The sequence below is a fragment of the Scyliorhinus canicula genome, chromosome 28, assembly GCF_902713615.1.
Source record: "Scyliorhinus canicula chromosome 28, sScyCan1.1, whole genome shotgun sequence".
NCBI classification, from domain to species: Eukaryota; Metazoa; Chordata; class Chondrichthyes; order Carcharhiniformes; family Scyliorhinidae; genus Scyliorhinus; species Scyliorhinus canicula.
In genome coordinates, this window is record NC_052173.1 from 8817450 (window position 1) to 8838037 (window position 20588).

General features: G+C 52.7%; 1 protein-coding gene across 1 annotated transcript in view; it reads right to left on the minus strand.

Moving 5' to 3' along the window:
• Positions 1 to 20588, minus strand: part of stac3 (SH3 and cysteine rich domain 3) — a 40425-nt gene that overhangs the window by 3382 nt on the left and 16455 nt on the right. Inside the window, exons 6-9 of the mRNA XM_038786663.1 lie at positions 13813 to 13876; positions 13251 to 13300; positions 8949 to 9052; positions 1524 to 1575 (exon numbers count right to left, since the gene is read on the minus strand). Coding sequence (XP_038642591.1) covers positions 1524 to 1575; positions 8949 to 9052; positions 13251 to 13300; positions 13813 to 13876 — 270 coding nt within the window. The remainder of the gene's footprint in view (positions 1 to 1523; positions 1576 to 8948; positions 9053 to 13250; positions 13301 to 13812; positions 13877 to 20588) is intronic.

The window sequence follows — 20588 nt, forward strand, 5'->3', positions numbered from 1 at the left end:
CTCATGCCACGGTGTCCACACACTCCTAACAACCTGTGACTCACACTCAAACCAAATTGGCGTGCCACCGACAGTTGATGCTGCCCTCCGAATCCTTGATACCTGATCGCACCCTCACGTCAACTGGTTTTATAAAGCTGGCTGACTGATCAGAAAACTAGCACAACGGGTCTGGACCATTGTTGCTCAGTCCAAAACCAGTCGAAGGCAATCATTTTTCGCTTGGCCCCACAAATTCTTCCCAACGTACTTTGGGCATCAGAACAGCTGGGAGTCAGGCCCAAATTCAGATGTCAGGTGGCCAACTTTGCACTGAAGGATCTAGGGATGGCGGGGCTGTCGCTGATGGCATGTGCAAGGCTCCTGGCCAAAGAGGGATTCACGGCGGGAGATGCAGGCAGCTGGGGTGCTGATGGCCATTCGGGGATTGGGGGGGGGGTGATGTGAGGAGAGAGGGACAGGAGTGATGTCAGGGGCACAGAAGTGTTACCCCCGCGAGCTGCTCAAAGGAGGTCGTACATCTTCTTGCAGCATTGCATGCTGGTCCGCCTGGTGAAGCTGACAGCATTGGCAGCCTCTGCCACCTCATCCCAGGCCTCGTTCAGAACGGTGGGCTTGAGCCTCCGCCCCGCCCTGGAGAAGAAGCTGTCCCTCCTCTTCTCAACGGCGCCCAGCATTTCCGACTCCAGGAACATTGGACGTGTCCCACCTTCTTGGTTTGGATGACTGCCTGGGCTGAGTGAAGCACTTAAAAGCCGCTCCAGATCGTCGGGCTCTGAACGTGAATCGCGACCGCAGTGAATCAGACGCTGTGAGGGCAGGACCCGGGACCTGCTGCACATGGGCTGTGTTCTGGCCCACTTACATGACCTGAATTTATCCTGGCTGGCGCTGAGTGGCAGCACGCAGTTACCTCGAGTTGCCACTGGCAGCAGCACTTAGTCTCCAGAACAGAGAATCCAGGCTCACATTCGTTTAAACGTGGCTTCCTTTATATTCCCAAGAGCGAGCCAATTAGCATGCCCCATCTCCCCCCCCCCCCCCCCCCCCCCCCCCGCCCCCAGAACAACACCTTTAATATCAGCTGTAAGCAGCAGAAGTGGCAAAATGAAGGTAGAAACATGGAGGATATGGAGACCAGGAATAATGGAGCCTTTTCCTCATTGTAACAATAATGTGGAAAAGAGTTCCCCACCGGATCAATGTTTGAAATGTTTTGGTGCTGAGTGCATACAAACGTAACTTTCGAAGGGGAATTTGATAAATATTTGGGGACCAATCTGTCAGGCTCTGGGGAAAGACTTGGATCGATCCTTCAAAGGGCTAGCACAGCCTCAAGGGACAGAATGGCCTCTTTCTGTGCTCTACCGTTCGATGATCCTAGGATCATCCCACCCGCTGTGGGAGATTCAGTGGTACAGCCAAAAACTCCATCGACTGTTTCTGAGATGGGCGCGCCCAGCAGCGAGCAGACCCGGAACATTCCGCCCTCAGTTAACAGCACCCTCTGGAAGAGAACGTACCTTCCACCATTCTTCATTAGAGTCATCAAAGACAGTTACTCTGTCCCCAGCACTGTAAAAGAAAGCGTGAGGTAGGCCGTGAGTATTGTGTTACTAACACAGAAGTATCAGTCACCATTCCTTTATCGAAACATCAAAAATAGGAGCAGCAGGAGGCCATTCGGCCCTTCGAGCCTGTTCTGCCATTCACTATGATCGTGGCTGATTATCCAACTCAGTAACCTGTTCCCGCCTCCCCCCATATCCTTTGATCCCCTAAGTGCTATATCTAACTGTTCTTGAGAAAAATCAGAATCGCAGAATAATACATCGCAGACAAGGCCCTTCGGCCCATCGAGTCTGCACCAACATGTGAAAATCACCTGACCTGCCTTCCTAATCCCATTTGCCAGCACTTGGCCCATAGCCTTGAATGTTATGACGTTGCCAAATGCTCATCCAGGTACTTTTTAAAGGATGTGAGGCAACCCGCCTCTACCACCCTCCCAGGCAGTGCGTTCCAGACCGTCACCACCCTCTGGGGGAAAAAGGTTTTTCCTCAAATCCCCCCTAAACCTCCCGCCCCTCACTTTGAACTTGTATCCCCCTCGTAACCGACCCGTCAACTAAGGGGAACAGCTGCTCCCTACCCACCCTGTCCATGCCCCTCATAATCCTGTCCACCTCGATCAGGTCACCCCTCAGTCTTCTCTGCTCCAGCGAAAACAACGCAAGCCCATCCAACCTCTCTTCATAACTTAAACGCTCCATCCCAGGTAACATCCTGGTGAATCCCCTCTGCACCCCCTCAACATATTGGCCTCAAGTACTTTCTGAGGTAACACAATCCTTTTTTAAAATAAATTTAGAGTACCCAATTTTGTTTTCCCAATTGAGGGACAATTTAGCATGGCCAATCCACCTAGCCTGCACATCTTTGGGTTGTGTGGGTGAGACCCACGCAGACACGGGGAGAATGGGCAAACTCCTCACGGACAGTGACCCGGGGACGGGATCGAACCCGGGTCCTCAGCGCCGTGAGGCAGCAGTGCTAACCCACTGCGCCACTGTGCCACCCAGCGGTAATGAATTCCACAGGCTTCCCACGCTCTGGGTGAAGAAATTTCTCCTTATCTTTGTCCCAAATGGTCTACCCCGTATCCTCACTGTGACCCCTGTCTCTGGACGCACCCACAATCGAACATACACCCTTAATCCTGTTATAATTCTGCTTTCAACTCATTATTTGACAAAACCTTGCTGTGAACTGCGGTGATGAAGAATGAAAGATGGTAACTCTGGTTCAAAGTGTTCCTTAATCTTTCACCACATGACGTTGCCTTTGGTCAAACAACCCTTTCCCAGGCCCACTCCCACCCTGAAAAGCGTTCAAACTAATAAACAAATGTGTTCAAAGAAAATGAAAATTAAAGCAGCAATTTTTTAACGGCGATCTGATTTTTCTCACAGATATTTGCTGTTAGCAGCTGTTCAGGAGATTGATCCTGCAACCCTGGAGACACATTGGACAATGGAAAGGGTGGACAACATGTGACGTGTACGGAGCCCTCATACATTCTCTAATCTTAAACCTTCAGGGGCCTCGATTCAGAGTTTGTAGAAACTGCCTCTGGGGAAAATTAAGTTATTCTCCGAAATTTATCATGGCCAATCCACCTAACCTGCACATCTTTGGACACTAAGGGACAGTTTAGCATGGGCAATCCACCTAACCTGTACATCTTTGGACACTAAGGGACAATTTAGCATGGCCAATCCACCTAACCTGCACATCTTTGGACACTAAGGGACAATTTAGCATGGCCAATCCACCTAACCTGCACATTTTTGGACACTAAGGGACAGTTTAGCATGGCCAATCCACCTAACCTGCACATCTTTGGACACTAAGGGACAATTTAGCATGGCCAATCCACCTAACCTGTACATCTTTGGACACTAAGGGGCAATTTAACATGACCAATCCACCTAACCTGCACATCTTTGGACACTAAGGGACAATTTAGCATGGCCAATCCACCTAACCTGTACATCTTTGGACATTAAGGGGCAATTTAACATGGCCAATCCACTTAACCTGTACATCTTTGGACACTAAGGGACAATTTAGCATGGCCAATCCACCTAACCTGCACATCTTTGGACACTAAGGGACAATTTAGCATGGCCAATCCTCCTAACCTGTACATCTTTGGACTGTGTGAGGAAACCGGAGCACCCGGAGGAAACCCACGCAGACACGTGGAAAATGGCAAACTCCACACAGACAGACAACCGAGGCCAGGATTGAACCCGGGTCCCTAACCGCTGTGCTACCGTGCAGCCTATCCTCAACATCCCTCCATCCGTCTGTCTCTCCCACCATCCCTCCATCCATCTGTCTCTCCCACCATCCCTCCATCCGTCTGTCTCTCCCTCCATCCGTCTGTCTCTCCCACCATCCCCCCATCCATCTGTCTCTCCCACCATCCCTCCATCCGTCTGTCTCTCCCACCATCCCTCCATCTGTCTGTCTCTCCCTCCATCCCCCCCATCCGTCTGTCTCTCCCTCCATCCGTCTGTCTCTCCCACCATCGCCCCATCCATCTGTCTCTCCCACCATCCCTCCATCCGTCTGTCTCTCCCACCATCCCTCCATCTGTCTGTCTCTCCCCCATCCCTCCATCCGTCTGTCTCTCCCACCATCCCTCCATCTGTCTGTCTCTCCCACCATCCCCCCATCCGTCTGTCTCTCCCACCATCCCTCCATCTGTCTGTCTCTCCCACCATCCCTCCATCTGTCTGTCTCTCCCCCATCCCTCCATCCGTCTGTCTCTCCCACCATCCCTCCATCTGTCTGTCTCTCCCTCCATCCCCCCATCCGTCTGTCTCTCCCTCCATCCCCCCATCCATCTGTCTCTCCCTCCATCCCCCCATCCGTCTGTCTCTCCCACCATCCCCCCATCCGTCTGTCTCTCCCACCATCCCTCCATCTGTCTGTCTCTCCCACCATCCCTCCATCTGTCTGTCTCTCCCCCATCCCTCCATCCGTCTGTCTCTCCCACCATCCCTCCATCTGTCTGTCTCTCCCACCATCCCTCCATCTGTCTGTCTCTCCCCCATCCCTCCATACACTGTCTCTCCCTCCATCCCCCCATCCGTCTGTCTCTCCCTCCATCCCCCCATCCGTCTGTCTCTCCCTCCATCCCCCCATCCGTCTGTCTCTCCCTCCATTCCCCCATCCGTCTGTCTCTCCCTCCATCCCCCCATCCGTCTGTCTCTCCCTCCATCCCCCCATCCGTCTGTCTCTCCCTCCATCCGTCTGTCTCTCCCTCCATCCCCCCATCCATCTGTCTCTCCCTCCATCCCCCCATCCGTCTGTCTCTCCCTCCATCCCCCCATCCGTCTGTCTCTCCCTCCATCCCCCCATCCGTCTGTCTCTCCCTCCATCCGTCTGTCTCTCCCTCCATCCCCCCATCCGTCTGTCTCTCCCTCCATCCCCCCATCCGTCTGTCTCTCCCTCCATCCGTCTGTCTCTCCCTCCATCCCCCCATCCGTCTGTCTCTCCCTCCATCCCCCCATCCGTCTGTCTCTCCCTCCATCCGTCTGTCTCTCCCACCATCCCCCCATCCATCTGTCTCTCCCTCCATCCCCCCATCCGTCTGTCTCTCCCTCCATCCCCCCATCCGTCTGTCTCTCCCTCCATCCCCCCATCCGTCTGTCTCTCCCTCCATCCCCCCATCATTCTGTCTCCATCTTCAGGCCATTTTCCAGCTCTTAAATAAATATAAAAATGGTTGCCATTTCAACTCAAACTGAAAGATTAAATTGCCACGTGCTAGCGAGACGAGGAACAGGGAGAGAGAGCAGCTGAACACGTGGCTACAGGGATAGTGCAGGAGGGAGGGTTTCAGATTCCTGGATAATTGGGGCTCATTCTGGGGTAGGTGGGACGTCTACAAACGGGATGGTCTACACCTGGACCAGAGGGGTACCAATATCCTGGGGGGGAAATTTGCTAATGCTCTTCGGGAGAGTTTAAACTAGTTCAGCAGGGGATTGGGAACCTGAATTGTAGCTCCAGTATACAGGAGGTTGAGAGTAGTGAGGTCATGAGTAAGGTTTCAAAGTTGCAGGAGTGTACCGGCAGGCAGGAAGGTGGTATAAAGTGTGTCTACTTCAATGCCAGGAGCATCCGGAATAAGGTGGGTGAACTTGCAGCATGGCTTGGTACCTGGGACTTCGATGTTGTGGCCATTTCGGAGACATGGCTGGAGTAGGGACAGGAACGGTTGTTGCAGGTTCCGGGGTTTAGATATTTTAGTAAGCTCTGGGAAGGTGGTAAAAGAGGGGGAGGGGTGGCATTGTTAGTCAAGGACAGCATTACGGTGGCAGAAAGGACGTTTGATGAGGACTCGTCTACTGAGGTAGTATGGGCTGAGGTTAGAAACAGGAAAGGAGAGGTCATCCTGTTGAGAGTTTTCTATAGGCCTCCGAAAAGTCCCAGAGATGTAGAGGAAAGGATTGCAAAGATGATTCTGGATAGGAGCGAAAATAACAGGGTAGTTGTTATGGGGGACTTTAACTTTCCAAATATTGACTGGAAACACTATCGTTTGTATACTTTAGATGGGTCCGTTTTTGTCCAATGTGTGCAGGAGGGTTTCCTGACACAGTCTGTAGATAGGCCAACAAGAGGCGAGGCCATATTGGATTTGGTACTGGGTAATGAACCAGGAAAAGTGTTAGATTTGGAGGTAGGTGAGCACTTTGGTGATAGTGACCACAATTCGATTACGTTTACTTTAGCAATGGAAAGGGATAGGTATATACCACAGGGCAAGAGTTATAGCTGGGGGAAAGGTAATTATGATGCGATGAGGCAAGACTTAGGATGCATAGGATGGGGAGGGAAACTGCAGGGGATGGGCACAATGGAAATGTGGAGCATGTTCAAGGAACAGCTACTGCGTGTCCTTGATAAGTATATACCTGTCAGGCAGGGAGGAAGTGGTCGAGCGAGGGAACCATGGTTCACTAAAGTAGTTGAAACACTTGTCAAGAGGAAGGAGGCTTATGTAAAGATGAGACGTGAAGGTTCAGTTAGGGCGCTCGAGAGTTACAAGTTAGCAAGGAAGGACCTAAAGAGAGAGCTAAGAAGAGCCAGGAGGGGACACGAGAAGTCTTTGGCAGGTAGGATCAAGGATAACCCTAAAGCTTTCTATAGATATGTCAGGAATAAAAGAATGACAAGGGTAAGAGTAGGGCCAGTCAAGGACAGTAGTGGGAAGTTGTGCGTGGAGTCCGAGGAGATAGGAGAGGTGCTAAATGAATATTTTTCGTAGTATTCACACAGGAAAAAGATAATGTTGTCGAGGAGAATACTGAGATACAGGCTACTAGACAAGAAGGGCTTGAAGTTCAGAAGGAGGAGGTGTTAGCAATTCTGGAAAGTGTGAAAATAGATAAGTCCCCTGGGCCGAATGGGATTAATCCTAGGATTCTCTGGGAAGCTAGGGAGGAGATTGCTGAGCCTTTGGCTTTGATCTTTATGTCATCATTGTCTACAGGAATAGTGTCAGAAGACTGGAGGATAGCAAATGTTGGCCCCTTGTTCAAGAAGGGGAGTAGAGACAACCCCGGTAACTATAGACGAGTGAGCCTTACTTCTGTTGTGGGCAAAGTCTTGGAAAGGTTTATAAGAGATAGGATTTATAATCATCTGGAAAGGAATAATTTGATTAGCGATAGTAAACACGGTTTTGTGAGGGGTAGGTCGTGCCTCACAAACCCTGTTGAGTTATTTGAGAAGGTGACCAAACAGGTGGATGAGGGTGAAGCAGTTGATGTGGTTTATATGGATTTCAGTGAAGCATTTGATAAGGTTCCCCATGGTAGGCTATTGCAGAAAATACGGAGGCATGGGATTCAGGGTGATTTAGCAGTTTGGATCAGAAATTGGCTAGCTGGAAGAAGATGGTTGATGGGAAATGTTCTGACTGGTGTCCAGTTACTGGTGGTGTACCACAAGGATCTGTTTTGGGGCCACTGCTGTTCGTCATTTTTATAAATGACCTGGAGGAGGGCGTAGAAGGATGGGTGAGTAAATTTGCAGATGACACTAAAGTCGGTGGAGTTGTGGACCGTGCGAAAGGATGAAATTAAATTAAATGAAAATCGCTTATTGTCACAAGTAGACTTCAATGAAGTTACTGTGAAAAGCCCCTAGTCGCCACATTCCGGCACCTGTTCGGGGAGGCTGGATGTTGCAAGTTACAGAGGGACATAGATAAGCTGCAGAACTGGGCTGAGAGGTGGCAAATGGAGTTTAATGCAGAAAAGTGTGAGTTGATTCATTTTGGAAGGAATAACAGGAAGACAGAGTACTGGGCTAATGGTAAGATTCTTGGTCGTGTGGATGAGCAGAGAGATCTCGGTGTCCATGTACATGGATCCCTGAAAGTTGCCACCCAGGTTGATAGGGTGGTTGTTTTTTTTAAATAAATTTAGAGTACCCAATTATTTTTTCCAATTTTAAGGGCAATTTAGCGTGGCCAATCCACCTAACCTGCACATCTTTGGGTTGTGGGGGCGAAACCCATGCAGACACGAGGAGAATGTGCAAACTCCGTTGATAGGGTTGTTTAGAAGGCGTACGGTGTGTTAGCTTTTATTGGGAGAGGGATTGAGTTTGGGAGCCATGAGGTCATGTTGCAGCTGTACAAAACTCTAGTACGGCCGCATTTGGAGTATAGTGTGCAATTCTGGTCGCCGCATTATAGGAAGGATGTGGAAGCATTGGAAAGGGTACAGAGGAGATTTACCAGGATGTTGCCTGGTATGGAGGGAAGATCTTACGAGGGAAGGCTGGGGGACTCGAGGCTGTTTTTGTGAGAGAGAAGAAGGTTAAGAGGTGACTTAATTGAAGCATACAAAATGATCAGAGGGTTAGATAGAGTGGACAGTGAGAGCCTTTTTCCTCGGATGGTGATGTCTAGCACGAGGGGACATAGCCTTAAATTGAGGGGAGATAGATATAGGACCGATGTCAGAGGTAGGTTCTTTACTCAGATAGTAGTAAGGGAGTGGAATGCCCTGCCTGCAACAGTAGTGGACTCGCCAACATTAAGGGCATTTAAATGGTCATTGGATAGACATATGGACGATAAGGGAATAGTGTAGATGGGCTTTAGAGTGGTTTCACAGGTCGGCGCAACATCGAGGGCCGTAGGGCCTGTACTGCGCTGTAATATTCTATAATGATTCTGCCAGCTCTCTGTCGAGGAGGTTGTCAGAAAGGGTCGTGAGGGAAGGATCCTTCTTTAACAATGATGGGAAGGACAGCTCTTTCAGCAGGAATGGGAGGCATGTTCCATCACTGATGGACCGGATCTGGATACAGACCAGAAGGGAAGCGAGCAGGTAATGCGCTGAGACAGAACTTACTGAAAATCCAGGTCATCTTTCTCTTGTGCTTTGTATCTGTATAATGCCACAAAATAGTGAGTCTGTGCAAAACCACCTCGCATTCCTGACTGCAGCTTTTTATTCTGTCCAAGGGGAAAAGAAGATAATAGTTGAAATGTCTTGCCTGAGAATATTAGACAAAAGAAGCACTATTTCTGACATGAACACGGCTCTGGACTTGAATCAGGACATTTACTTTCCCACACATTCTATTACCATCCCGGAACAGAACCCCACATTTCCAGGGGTACTGGACAGAAACCCCAATTATTCCGGGAGGGACGTCGCGCTCCGGGAGTGACGGCGCGCTCCGGTAGTGACGCCGCGCTCCGGGAGTGACGCCGCGCTCCGGGAGTGACGCCGCTCTCCGGGAGTGACGCCGCGCTCCGGGAGTGACGCCACGCTCCGGGAGGGACGCCGCGCTCCGGGAGGGACGCCGCGCTCCGGGAGGGACGCCGCGCTCCGGGAGGGACGCCGCGCTCCGGGAGTGACGCCGCGCTCCGGGAGTGACGCCGCGCTCCGGGAGTGATGCCGCGCTCCGGGAGTGACGCCGCGCTCCGGGAGAGACGCCGCGCTCCGGGAGTGACGCCGCGCTCCGGGAGAGACGCCGCGCTCCGGGAGGGACGCCGCGCTCCGGGAGTGACGCCGCGCTCCGGGAGGGACGCCGCGCTCCGGGAGTGACGCCGCGCTCCGGGAGTGACGCCGCGCTCCGGGAGTGACGCCGCGCTCCGGGAGAGACGCCGCGCTCCGGGAGTGACGCCGCGCTCCGGGAGGGACGCCGCGCTCCGGGAGGGACGCCGCGCTCCGGGAGGTGACGCCGCGCTCCGGGAGGGACGCCGCGCTCCGGGAGTGACGCCGCGCTCCGGGAGTGACGCCGCGCTCCGGGAGTGACGCCGCGCTCCGGGAGAGACGCCGCGCTCCGGGAGTGACGCCGCGCTCAGGGAGTGACGCCGCGCTCCGGGAGAGACGCCGCGCTCCGGGAGTGACGCCGCGCTCCGGGAGTGAAGCCTGGCTCCGGGAGTGACGCCACGCTCCGGGAGTGACGCCACGCTCCGGGAGTGACGCCACGCTCCGGGAGTGACGCCACGCTCAGGGAGTGACGCCACGCTCCGGGTGTGACGCCACGCTCTGGGAGTGAAGCCACGCTCCGGGAGGGACGCCGCGCTCCGGGAGTGACGCCGCGCTCCGGGAGTGACGCCGCGCTCCGGGAGTGAAGCCTGGCTCCGGGAGTGACGCCACGCTCCGGGAGTGACGCCACGCTCCGGGAGTGACGCCACGCTCCGGGAGTGACGCCACGCTCCGGGAGTGACGCCACGCTCCGGGAGTGACGCCACGCTCCGGGAGTGACGCCACGCTCCGGGAGTGACGCCACGCTTCGGGGGAGTGACGCAACGCTCCGGGAGTGACGCCACGCTCAGGGAGTGACGCCACACTTCGGGAGTGACGCAATGCTCCGGGAGTGATGCCGCGCACACATAAGGACATGGTGTATTAAATGAAACTTTATTAACACAGTATAAATTATCTTATCATAAAATAAATAGTTTACACTGAGCAGTTAAACAGCTCTTTACAAATAAAATGAGACACTTGGGCGGGATTTTCTGATTGCCAATGTCGAAATCACAGTCTATGAAATGGAGAATCCCACCCAATGTCGCTGATTGTTGACTCCCCAGAAATCACAAGAAAAATCCATTCAGCTTGTCCTCTTACAAATAAGCATGGTTTGAAAGAAGGATGACCTCATTTTTACGACATTTTAATTACACCTTCTGCAGCCACAGTGTCAGCCTATCCTTGAAACCAGAATCTTAAGAAATATTACTGCAGCAGATACACACACACCCAAACCCAGGCTTTCTAAACCATTATTGCATCAGATACAGAGAATACAGTAAAAACCTGAAATCCCTGCATTCATCACAATTCTCTCCTCTTCTGGATCTGGTGCTATTGATGCTACTGCCAGTGGCCATTCTTTGTGATGTCAGGCAACACATGTTGGCAGCTTATTTGGCCATGAAAAAGCGAGTCAAAGCCTGATTTCCCTCCTCCCTTGTCTGGGCAAAATGCAATGCCTCCGCAGCCCACATCCAGGAATGGGCAAGGGACAGCTTTGTTTCACAGGCCAATACCAGGCCATTCATCATACCATAGAAACATATAGAATCCCGACATTGCAGAAAGAGGCCATTTGGCCCATCAAACCTGCTCAGACCCTCCTATCGAGCACCCTACCTCGCCCCACACCCCCATCGCAACCTCATAACCCCACCTAACCTGGACATCTTTGGACACTAAGGGACAATTTAACATGGCCAATCCACCCAACCTGCACATCTTTGGACACTAAGGGGCAATTTATCATGGCCAATCCGCCTAACCTGTACATCTTTGACACTAAGGGACAATTTAACATGGCCAATCCACCTAACCTGCACATCTTTGGACACTAAGGGACAATTTAACATGGCCAATCCACCTAACCTGTACATCTTTGGACACTAAGGGGCAATTTAACATGGTCAATCCACCTAACCTGCACATCTTTGGACACTAAGGGACAATTTATCATGGCCAATCCACCTAACCTGTATATCTTTGGACACTAAGGGACAATTTATCATGGCCAATCCACCTAACCTGCACATCTTTGGACACTAAGGGACAATTTACCATGGCCAATCCACCTAACCTGTACATCTTTGGACACTAAGGGACAATTTAACATGGCCAATCCACCTAACCTGCACATCTTTGGACACTAAGGGACAATTTATCATGGCCAATCCACCTAACCTGCACATCTTTGGACAGTAAGGGACAATTTAACATTGTCAATCCACCTAACCTGCACATCTTTGGACACTAAGGGGCAATTTAACATGGTCAATCCACCTAACCTGCACATCTTTGGACACTAAAGGCAATTTAACATGGCCAATCCACCTAACCTGCAGATCTTTGGACTGTGGGATGAAACCGGAGCACCCGGAGGAAACCCACGGAGAGAACCTGCAAACTGCACATAGTCACCCGAGGCTGGAATTGAATTGGGTCCCTGGTGCTGTGAGGCAGCAGTGCTAACCACTGTGTTACTGTGCTGCCCTACACTGTACCACCCATCCCCCTTTCAGTCAGCGCACAGATCAGAACTCACAGCGTTAAAACAATTTCTCCCCCCCCCCCCCCCCCCACTCCACCCCACTCCACTCCGGCTCCCGTTCCCACAGCGATCTCTTGTCAATCTCCTTCTATTGATGCCCCCTAGTAGCCCTCCTGCCAGGCGGAAACAATTTCTCCTCAGTTCACTCCATTTGAATCCTTGAGGATGTAGCCACCTGGGGTGGCCACGTTCCGATTCCAAAATGGACACTCGCAAAGAGTGCAGGGAAAAATGGGCAGCACTAGAAAAACAAGCAGGTTCAAGGTTTCCTGTGGATTGGAACTTGCAGAACCCAGACAGAACTGAAACCACAAGCCATTAGCATATTAATGAGCTATGCTAGGGCGCGAAACCCTTTGGACTATAAAGCAGTCCCCAAGGTCAGAACGCTCTCTCTGAATCTCTCGGAACAACTGTTAAGAACTCTTGAACTCTCACCTTGGCATGTGGCTCCCAGCGACGAGAGGCCACCAAGCACCAGCCAAGTAGGTCTAAGGTCAACGCACGCTACGAGATAGACGCTCCTAGCTACTATTCTATACCAGTTCGAAGCCAGCAGTATCAGAACCGGACAACGGCCATTGTTCCTCTGACTGAGTGGGCCACTCGAAGCTAAGTATAGGCTTTTAGTAGTAGTTGTAGTTTAGTGGGTAGAGTTTATGCATGAATAATAATTGACTGTGTGTATATAAATGTGTATTGATTTCAAACTTACTAACTGGTGTATTGAGTCATTGATCAGTATTCGGCTTTAAACCCTGTGGGGGTATCAGAAAGATACCTGGCCACTCTTGAGCAAAGTTAATTAAAACGGAGCAAATTAAGGAAAGCATAACGAGCAACAAGGATCATCAACACCTCAGCGAAACCTCCCCTTATCCTTCTGTGCTCTCAGGGTATCAATCCCAGCCTGGCATCGTGCTGGCAAATCTCTTGTGGGCACTCCTGCCACGCTTTCTGAAAGTGTGGTGCCCAGGACTCCACAAGATACCCCAGCCTGACCAGTGACTTGTGAACATTCATGCATAACTTTACATATCCTTTCGCCATTTCCCGCCTTCCCTTGTGTTTGCAGTCCAACTGGGCATATTCGGACAGAGAAACACAGTTACCTTTGCCTCATCCGGATTATTCTTGTCCTTTTTCTCCGTAGTCTCTCCACCTGCAAAAATCAAAAAACCCACTGTTATTTGTGAGGTTGCTCCGGGAGGAGACTCGGAGGCAGTGAAAATGAACGTCTCGGACCACATTCCAAGCGAGGCCCAAGAGCCGGAAAGGATCGGAAAACCTGTTCATTGTGGAAAAATGAGGAGACGTAAAGATAATTAAACTCGTCTCCTGCTTTGAAGATGCTCCAACACTATCAACCAACTCTGGCAACTCTCAGTTTGTCTCAACAGTTTTTCGAAGTGTCAGATGACACGACAATGGTCTGTGTGGGGCCTCTGACTGCTCCCCAGCTAAATGGGCCTAGACTCTCGTTACCCTGAAGGTGAGTTAGTTAGGCTTACTCCACCACTAATGCATCGACTCCCCTCGCTGTGGCAGTCTCTCTATTGTTCTCAATGCAGCACATGCTGTCTCTCTTAAACAAAGGACTCTTATTCACCAACTTGCAAAAAGTTTCTGGTTTTTTGTTTTTTTTGTTTACAGAGTATTTCAACCCAGACCTACCTCCTGCCCCGTGTTCTTCCCCAGGCTTGCCAATATCAAGTTCTTCATCAACCATTTGCGCAGGCTGCAAATCACAGGAAAGAGTTACAGAGTTACCCAGTGCATTCAATCTGCATACCCTGCAAGGTGGGGGGGGGGCTGAAATTGCGCTCCTGCCACACTTGCCGGCACTTTGCGCGTGCAGTTTCCACGAAGCGTCGCGTTTCGGGAGGTCGACTCATTAGCATCCCGCCATTGGCTTTCCACCGCACTTTGCACAGCGCACAGAAAAACTCCACCCCTCGGGCATTCTTGCTGCAGAGGCTGAGGATGTGTGAGGGCAGCACAGCAGCACAGTGGTTAGCACAGCGCCAGGGTCCCAGGTTCGATTCCCTGCTTGGGTCACTGTCTGTGCGGAGTCTGCACGTTCTCCCCGTGTCTGCGTGGGTTTCCTCCGGGCGCTCCGGTTTCCTCCCACAAGTCCCGAAAGACTCCGCTCGCAGAGCGTGGAGTCAGTCCGTGGAATGACGTTCAGGTTGGGTGGATTGGCCATGATCAATTGCCCCTTCCGTGTCCATAAAGGTTAGGTGGGGTTACTGGGTTACAGGGATAGGATGGAGGTGTGAGGCTTAAGTAGTGCGCATTTTCCAAGGGCCAGTGCCGACATGATGGGCTGAATGGCCTCCTTCTGCACTGTAAATTCTATGATGCTATAACAAGAGTTTCTTGAAGAGGTCATTACAGTGTTTGGGAGGGTGGCACGGTGGCGCAGTGGTTAGCATTGCTGCCTCACGGCGCTGAGGTCCCAGGTTCAATCCCGGCCCTGGGTCACTGTCCGTGTGGAGTTTGCACATTCTCCCTGTGTCTGCGTGGGTCTCACCCCCACAACCCAAAGATGTGCAGGGTAGGTAGATTGGCCACGCTAAATTGTCCCTTAATTGGGAAAAAATGAATTGGGCACTCTAAATTTATAGAAATAAATTACAGTGTTTGGGATAGGCCCCTAACTGGGTCCTTATTGATGGAAAAGTGACTTCTGGTCTCCTCGAGACGGTACAGTGCGTCTGATTCCAGTCCCCGACATCGGCACAACGCCTTGACGCGGTTCCCTGTGATTTTCCCAGCGTTCCCCCTCACAAACCCACCCCCCCTCCCCTTCCCCCCCCCCCCCCCCCCCCCCCCCCCCCCCCGCCGCCGCCATCCATCTTCGTCTTCCAGCCCGCTAAACAGTGGCTCGTAAAGTCCAGCTGCTGAGGAGGCAATGCAGGTGATTACAGCCAATAGGCAGCCAGTTCCAGTTCACATGCTACGGACGTCCCTGGCTAGGCCACAACTGATTGCCCATCCCTAATTGCCCTTGCCTGCCGAGAAAAGACTAGTTTGTGAGCGCTGTGAATTCACAGGTGGCGTTCACAATGTTTGTGAAGTGCCTAGTGGAGGAGCTCACTACCCCCCCCCGCAGCCATGATTCACCACATCACAGAACAGCAGCCCCCCCCCCCCCCCCCCCGGAACATGGTGTAGCCCCTTAACACAGCGAGGGGGGCTCTTACTATCACTATAACTGCACCATAAATATCGCCACAAATTCAGGCAGCCGGCTGGGGGTTGGACCTCTCGGCGTGAGGTTATCGATACCACAATCAGGCAAAATGAACTCTCCGTGGGTGGCTTTCCCCCCTTTGAGGGGGAGAGCTGACTGGCGGTGGTTTAACCTCAGGGTCACCGCCACAAGGTTGAGGAGGTGGGGCCTTCATGAATAAAAATGGTGAAATTTAAATTCAATAAAAATCTGGAATTAAAAATCTAATAATGACCATGAAACCATTGTCGATTGTTATAAAAACCCATCTGGTTCACGAATGTTCTTTAGGGAAGGAAATCTGCTGTCCTTACCCAGTCTGGCCCACATGTGACTCCAGACCCACAACAATGTGGTCGACTCTTAACTGCCCCTTGAGGGCAATTAGGGATGGGCAATAAATGCTGGCACAGCCTGCGACACCCACGTCTCATGAATGAATAACAGAAGAAATTGAAAAAAGGTCTATTGATTAAAAACTGGATCAATGAAAGTGACCAGGAAATGTTGGACTGCTGTGAGATCCCATCTGGATGGTGGCTGTCCTTCACAGAAGGACGCATTACCCGCTCTGGGTGGCATGTGATTCCAATCTCATCCAAGTGGTGGACTCCTCCAAAGTGACCCAGCGATCACCCCCTCCAAGCAACGAGGGCCGGGCAATCAAACGGGCGTGCCCACATCGCCCACGTCCCCAGAATGAATGAGGACGAACGCGCCCACAGAAAGCAGCGACGAGGAGGGGGACTTATCCCTCAGAACAGCGTGTTACCCCTGCCACTCAGTTCACCCGCTGAAGCTGAGAGACTCAAGAATCACACTCCCCACAGGCAACATGATCAGGTTGTTTGAAGCGCCAGGCAATAAGAAGGTAGACCACACAAGGGGCAAAGTCGCCACAGTCCCAGAGGCTGGTGGCGATGTAACCTGAGGGTCACCACACCTCAGGCGAGGGGCAGAATAGCCTCAGCCGGTCTGGGAATCGAACCCACGCTGCTGGCCTCACTGTGAACATCACAAACCAGCTGTCCAGCCAACTGAGCTAAACTGGCTAATAGGAATACATAAGGAATACAGTAAAGTATACATAGATGAGAGCAATTCAAGAGAACTCCAATAATGTGGTTGCCTGTAACAGTGTTCTTCAAAGTCAGGGGCGCGACCCGCGGGTGGGTCGCGGGTGGGTATCGGGTGGGTCGCGGAGCCATTGTCCGCGGCGCTCCCGATCGCGGAAATCCCCGCGCAGCAGCCGGCTTTTCATAATGCCGGCTGCAAGCGGCCGCGACCATGTTAAAAACAAATTTGGCCGCATTGCGCATGCGCACACGATCATCAGGCAGGCATGCGCAGTGCGGCCAAAGTTTTTGTTAAACGGTTGCAGCTTTTTGTTTCACAAGTTCTGTAGTGGTTTTTATTCATTTATTTTATTCATTTTATTTGTTTTACAAGTTCGGGGGGGGGGATTAATTTGATAAAACTTTACAGGAAAAAAATGCCGAACTTTGGACAGATGGAGACTCCCTACTTTCCGACACCGGAAGGCTTCACCTTCATCCAACAGGTTCCATTGGAGGAGCGTGTACGAGGGCCAAAGGGACCCAAAACCATTTCCTCCATTTTTGTCAGCAGCAAACAAGGTAAGAGAAAATAGTGGGTCGCGAAGGTCGGACGGCGTGGGCCGCGCGGGTCGCGAAGGTCGGCCGGCGTGGGTCGCGAAGGTCGGCCTGTGTGGGTCGCGAAGGTCGGCCGGCGTGGGTCGCGAAGGTCGGCCGGCATGGGTTGCGAAGGTCGGTCGGCGTGGGTCGCAAAGGTCGGTCGGCGTGGGTCGCGAAGGTCGGCCGGCGTGGGTCATGAAGGTTGGCCGGCGTGGGTCGTGAAGGTCGGCCGGCGTGGGTCGTGAAGGTCGGCCGGCGTGGGTCGCGAAGGTCGGCTGGCGTGGGTCGCGAAGGTCGGCCGGCGTGGGTCGTGAAGGTCGGCCGGCGTGGGTCATGAAGGTCGGCCGGCGTGGGTCGCGAAGGTCGGCTGGCGTGGGTCGCGAAGGTCGGCCGGCGTGGGTCGTGAAGGTTGGCCGGCGTGGGTCGTGAAGGTCGGCCGGCGTGGGTCGCGAAGGTCGGTCAGCGTGGGTCGCGAAGGTCGGCCGGCATGGGTCGTGAAGGTCGGCCGGCGTGGGTCGCGAAGGTCGGCTGGGTTGGGTCGCGAAGGTCGGCCAGCGTGGGTCGTGAAGGTCGGCCGGCGTGGGTCCCGAAGGTCGGACGGCGTGGGCCGCGCGGGTCGCAAAGGTCGGCCGGCGTGGGCCGCGCGGGTCGCGAAGGTCGGCTGGGTTGGTTCCCGAAGGTCGGCCGGTTGGTAAAAATGGGTCCCCGGAAAAAAAGTTTGAAGAACACTGGCCTATAATGCTCTAATCAGAGTCTAGCCGTGCAGTCCTCGATGTGCAATACTGGATGTTTGTCATATATATTATTGGTCTGTAAGGGGAATGTAATCCTGGGTGGCACAGGGGTTAGCACTGCTGCCAGCGCCAGGGTCCCAGGTTCAATTCCGACCGAGGGTGACTGTCTGTGTGGAGTTTGCACGTTCTCCCAGTGTCTGCGTGGGTTTCCTCCGGGTGCTCCAGTTTCCTCGCACGGTCCAAAGATTAGATAGATTGGCCATGTTAAATTACCCCTTAGTGTCCAAAAGGTTTGGTGGGGTTACAGGGATAGAGCAGGGGATTGGGCCCAGGTAGTGTGCTCTTTCAGAGGGTCGGTGCAGACTCGATGGGCTGAATGGCCTCCTTCTGCACTGTAGAGATTCTATGGATTCTTATGATAGGGGCAATGACTTGTGGAGTGAAATGGTTTCTAGTTAAGGATGGGAAGACTGAGGGATGATGGTGCGTCCACACGTATTCCCATTTCTTCTAGCTCACCTTCAACTTCTTCCTGCGCATCCGCTTCCCCCGAGCTGTGAACGAGAAAGTGGTGCGACATGCAGCGACTCACTAATAACCCAACGCAGGGCGGCCCTCAGGCAGCACGGTAGCATAGTGGTTAGCACAGTTGCTTCACAGCTTCAGGGTCCCAGGTTCGATTCCCGGCTGTGTCACTGTCTGTGTCGAGTCTGCACGTTCTCCCCGTGTCTGCGTGGGTTTCCTCCGGGTGCTCCGGTTTCCTCCCACAGTCCAAAGATGTACAGGTTAGGTGGATTTGCCGTGATAAATTGTCCCTTAGTGACCAAAGATGTGCAGGTTAGGTGGACTGGCCATGATAAATTGTCCCTTAGTGTCCAAAGATGTACAGGTTAGGTGGATTGACTATGTTAAATTGTCCCTTTAGTGTCCAAAGATGTGCAGGTTAGGTGGATTGGCCATGTTAAATTGTCCCTTAGTGTCCAAAGATGTACCGGTTAGGTGAATTGGCCATGCTAAATTGTCCCTTAGTGTCCAAAGATGTACAGGTTAGGTGGATTGGCCATGTTAAATTGTCCCTTAGTGTCCAAAGATGTGCAGGTTAGGTGGATTGGCCATGTTAAATTGTCCCTTAGTGTCCAAAGATGTGCAGGTTAGGTGGATTGGCCATGCTAAATTGTCCCTTAGTGTCCAAAGATGTGCAGGTTAGGTGGATTGGCCATGTTAAATTGTCCCTTAGTGTCCAAAGATGTGCAGGTTAGGTGGATTGGCCATGTTAAATTGTCCCTTAGTGTCCAAAGATGTACAGGTTAGGTGGATTGGCCATGTTAAATTGTCCCTTAGTGTCCAAAAAAGGTTAGGTGGGGTTACGGGGATAGGGTGGAGGCATGGGTTTAAGTAGGGTGCTCTTTCCAAGGGCCAGTGCAGACTCTATGGGCTGAATGGCCTCCTTCTGTCATTCTGTAAATTCTATGATCCACCTCGGCATACCGACGGCTGTTTGAGCATTGGAGGCTGAATCTTGGTCCTGCTGCTGTTGCTGGGGTTTGACGAGGTTTGGATATAGGATGGCTTCTGCTGACTGGACTGAATGGGTTCTGTCTGGTCTGCCTTTAACCTGCAAATACTGAACTGCCTGCGATTGCAGGGAAGGCAGAGTCTTTCGAGTTGACGAATGATGATGGATTCTGGGAGCAGGCAGCTTGGTAAGAAATGGCCGCAGTGAGGCCTAGGCCGCCGTTGGGCCCTCCCCTGCTGCTTACTAAAAGCAGATCATTGGGTGATTTAGGTTATACCTCAGTGACTTGGTTGCCTTCTTTGACTTGGGAAACCCCACTGGCCAGCTGCCAGGACAGAGAATCCCGCTGCCGACTGGGGGGGGGGGTGCCGCACCGGAAAACAGGGCTGAGGGGGCGGAGAATACCCCCCCCCAATAGTTTTAGCCTGAATCCCCCCCCCCCCCCCCCCCCCCCCACAGTTTTAGCCTCAACTCCTTCAGAATCCACAGGCCGACCTCTCTGTGGGTGAAGAGATTTCTCCACATCTCAGTCTTAATGGTCCACCCCGGATCCTCAGACTGCGAGCCCTGGTTCTGGATCCCCCCCCCCCCCCCCCCATCAATAGTAAGCCTCTCCACTCCCGTGTAAATGTGGAGAGGGGCTGCCGCGTTACAGGTCACGTGGGGAGGCCAGGTTGCTGTGGCAACAAACATGTTGCAGTGTGGAGCTGTGGATAGTCAGGGTAGTGGCTCCGATCTTCGTTCCGTCACATGGATGACCAGGAGTTGCTCCCACTCTTCCCGCCTGCCATCGCTGTGTGCTGGAAGGATGTCGGGTCTCTTTTGGCTGTGTTATGGCCTGGACCACCAGCACCTGGAGCGGGATTCGAACCCGGAGCGTCTGACTCAGAGGCAGGGGCGCCAACTCACTGCGCTGCACGGACTTCCAGAGATGGTCTCCAGGTCCACATTTGGCCCGTTGGTGAGTGCCAACAGAGACCAACCAACAAGCTGAACAAACTCCGCCACGCAGGAGCGTATTGTCCACTATTTCCAGTGACCGCTTGCCGCGAGGTCAGTTCCTGCTCCATGGCTTCTCATAGGGCTTCCCATGAATGTTGTCTCAATGGCGCAAACTCCTAGCCTCAGAGAATACACCATCAGCTCGCTCCAAGGTCCAGCACAGTTGCCTTCTGCCCCCCCCCCCCCCCGCCCGCCTCTCACCCCCCTCCTCCCCCAGCCCTGCCCCCCACGCCATCCCAACTCCTCCTTTTCCCGTTCCTTCTACTCCCGGCTTGTATCGGGGCTGCGGGTGCCGGGGAGTGCAATTT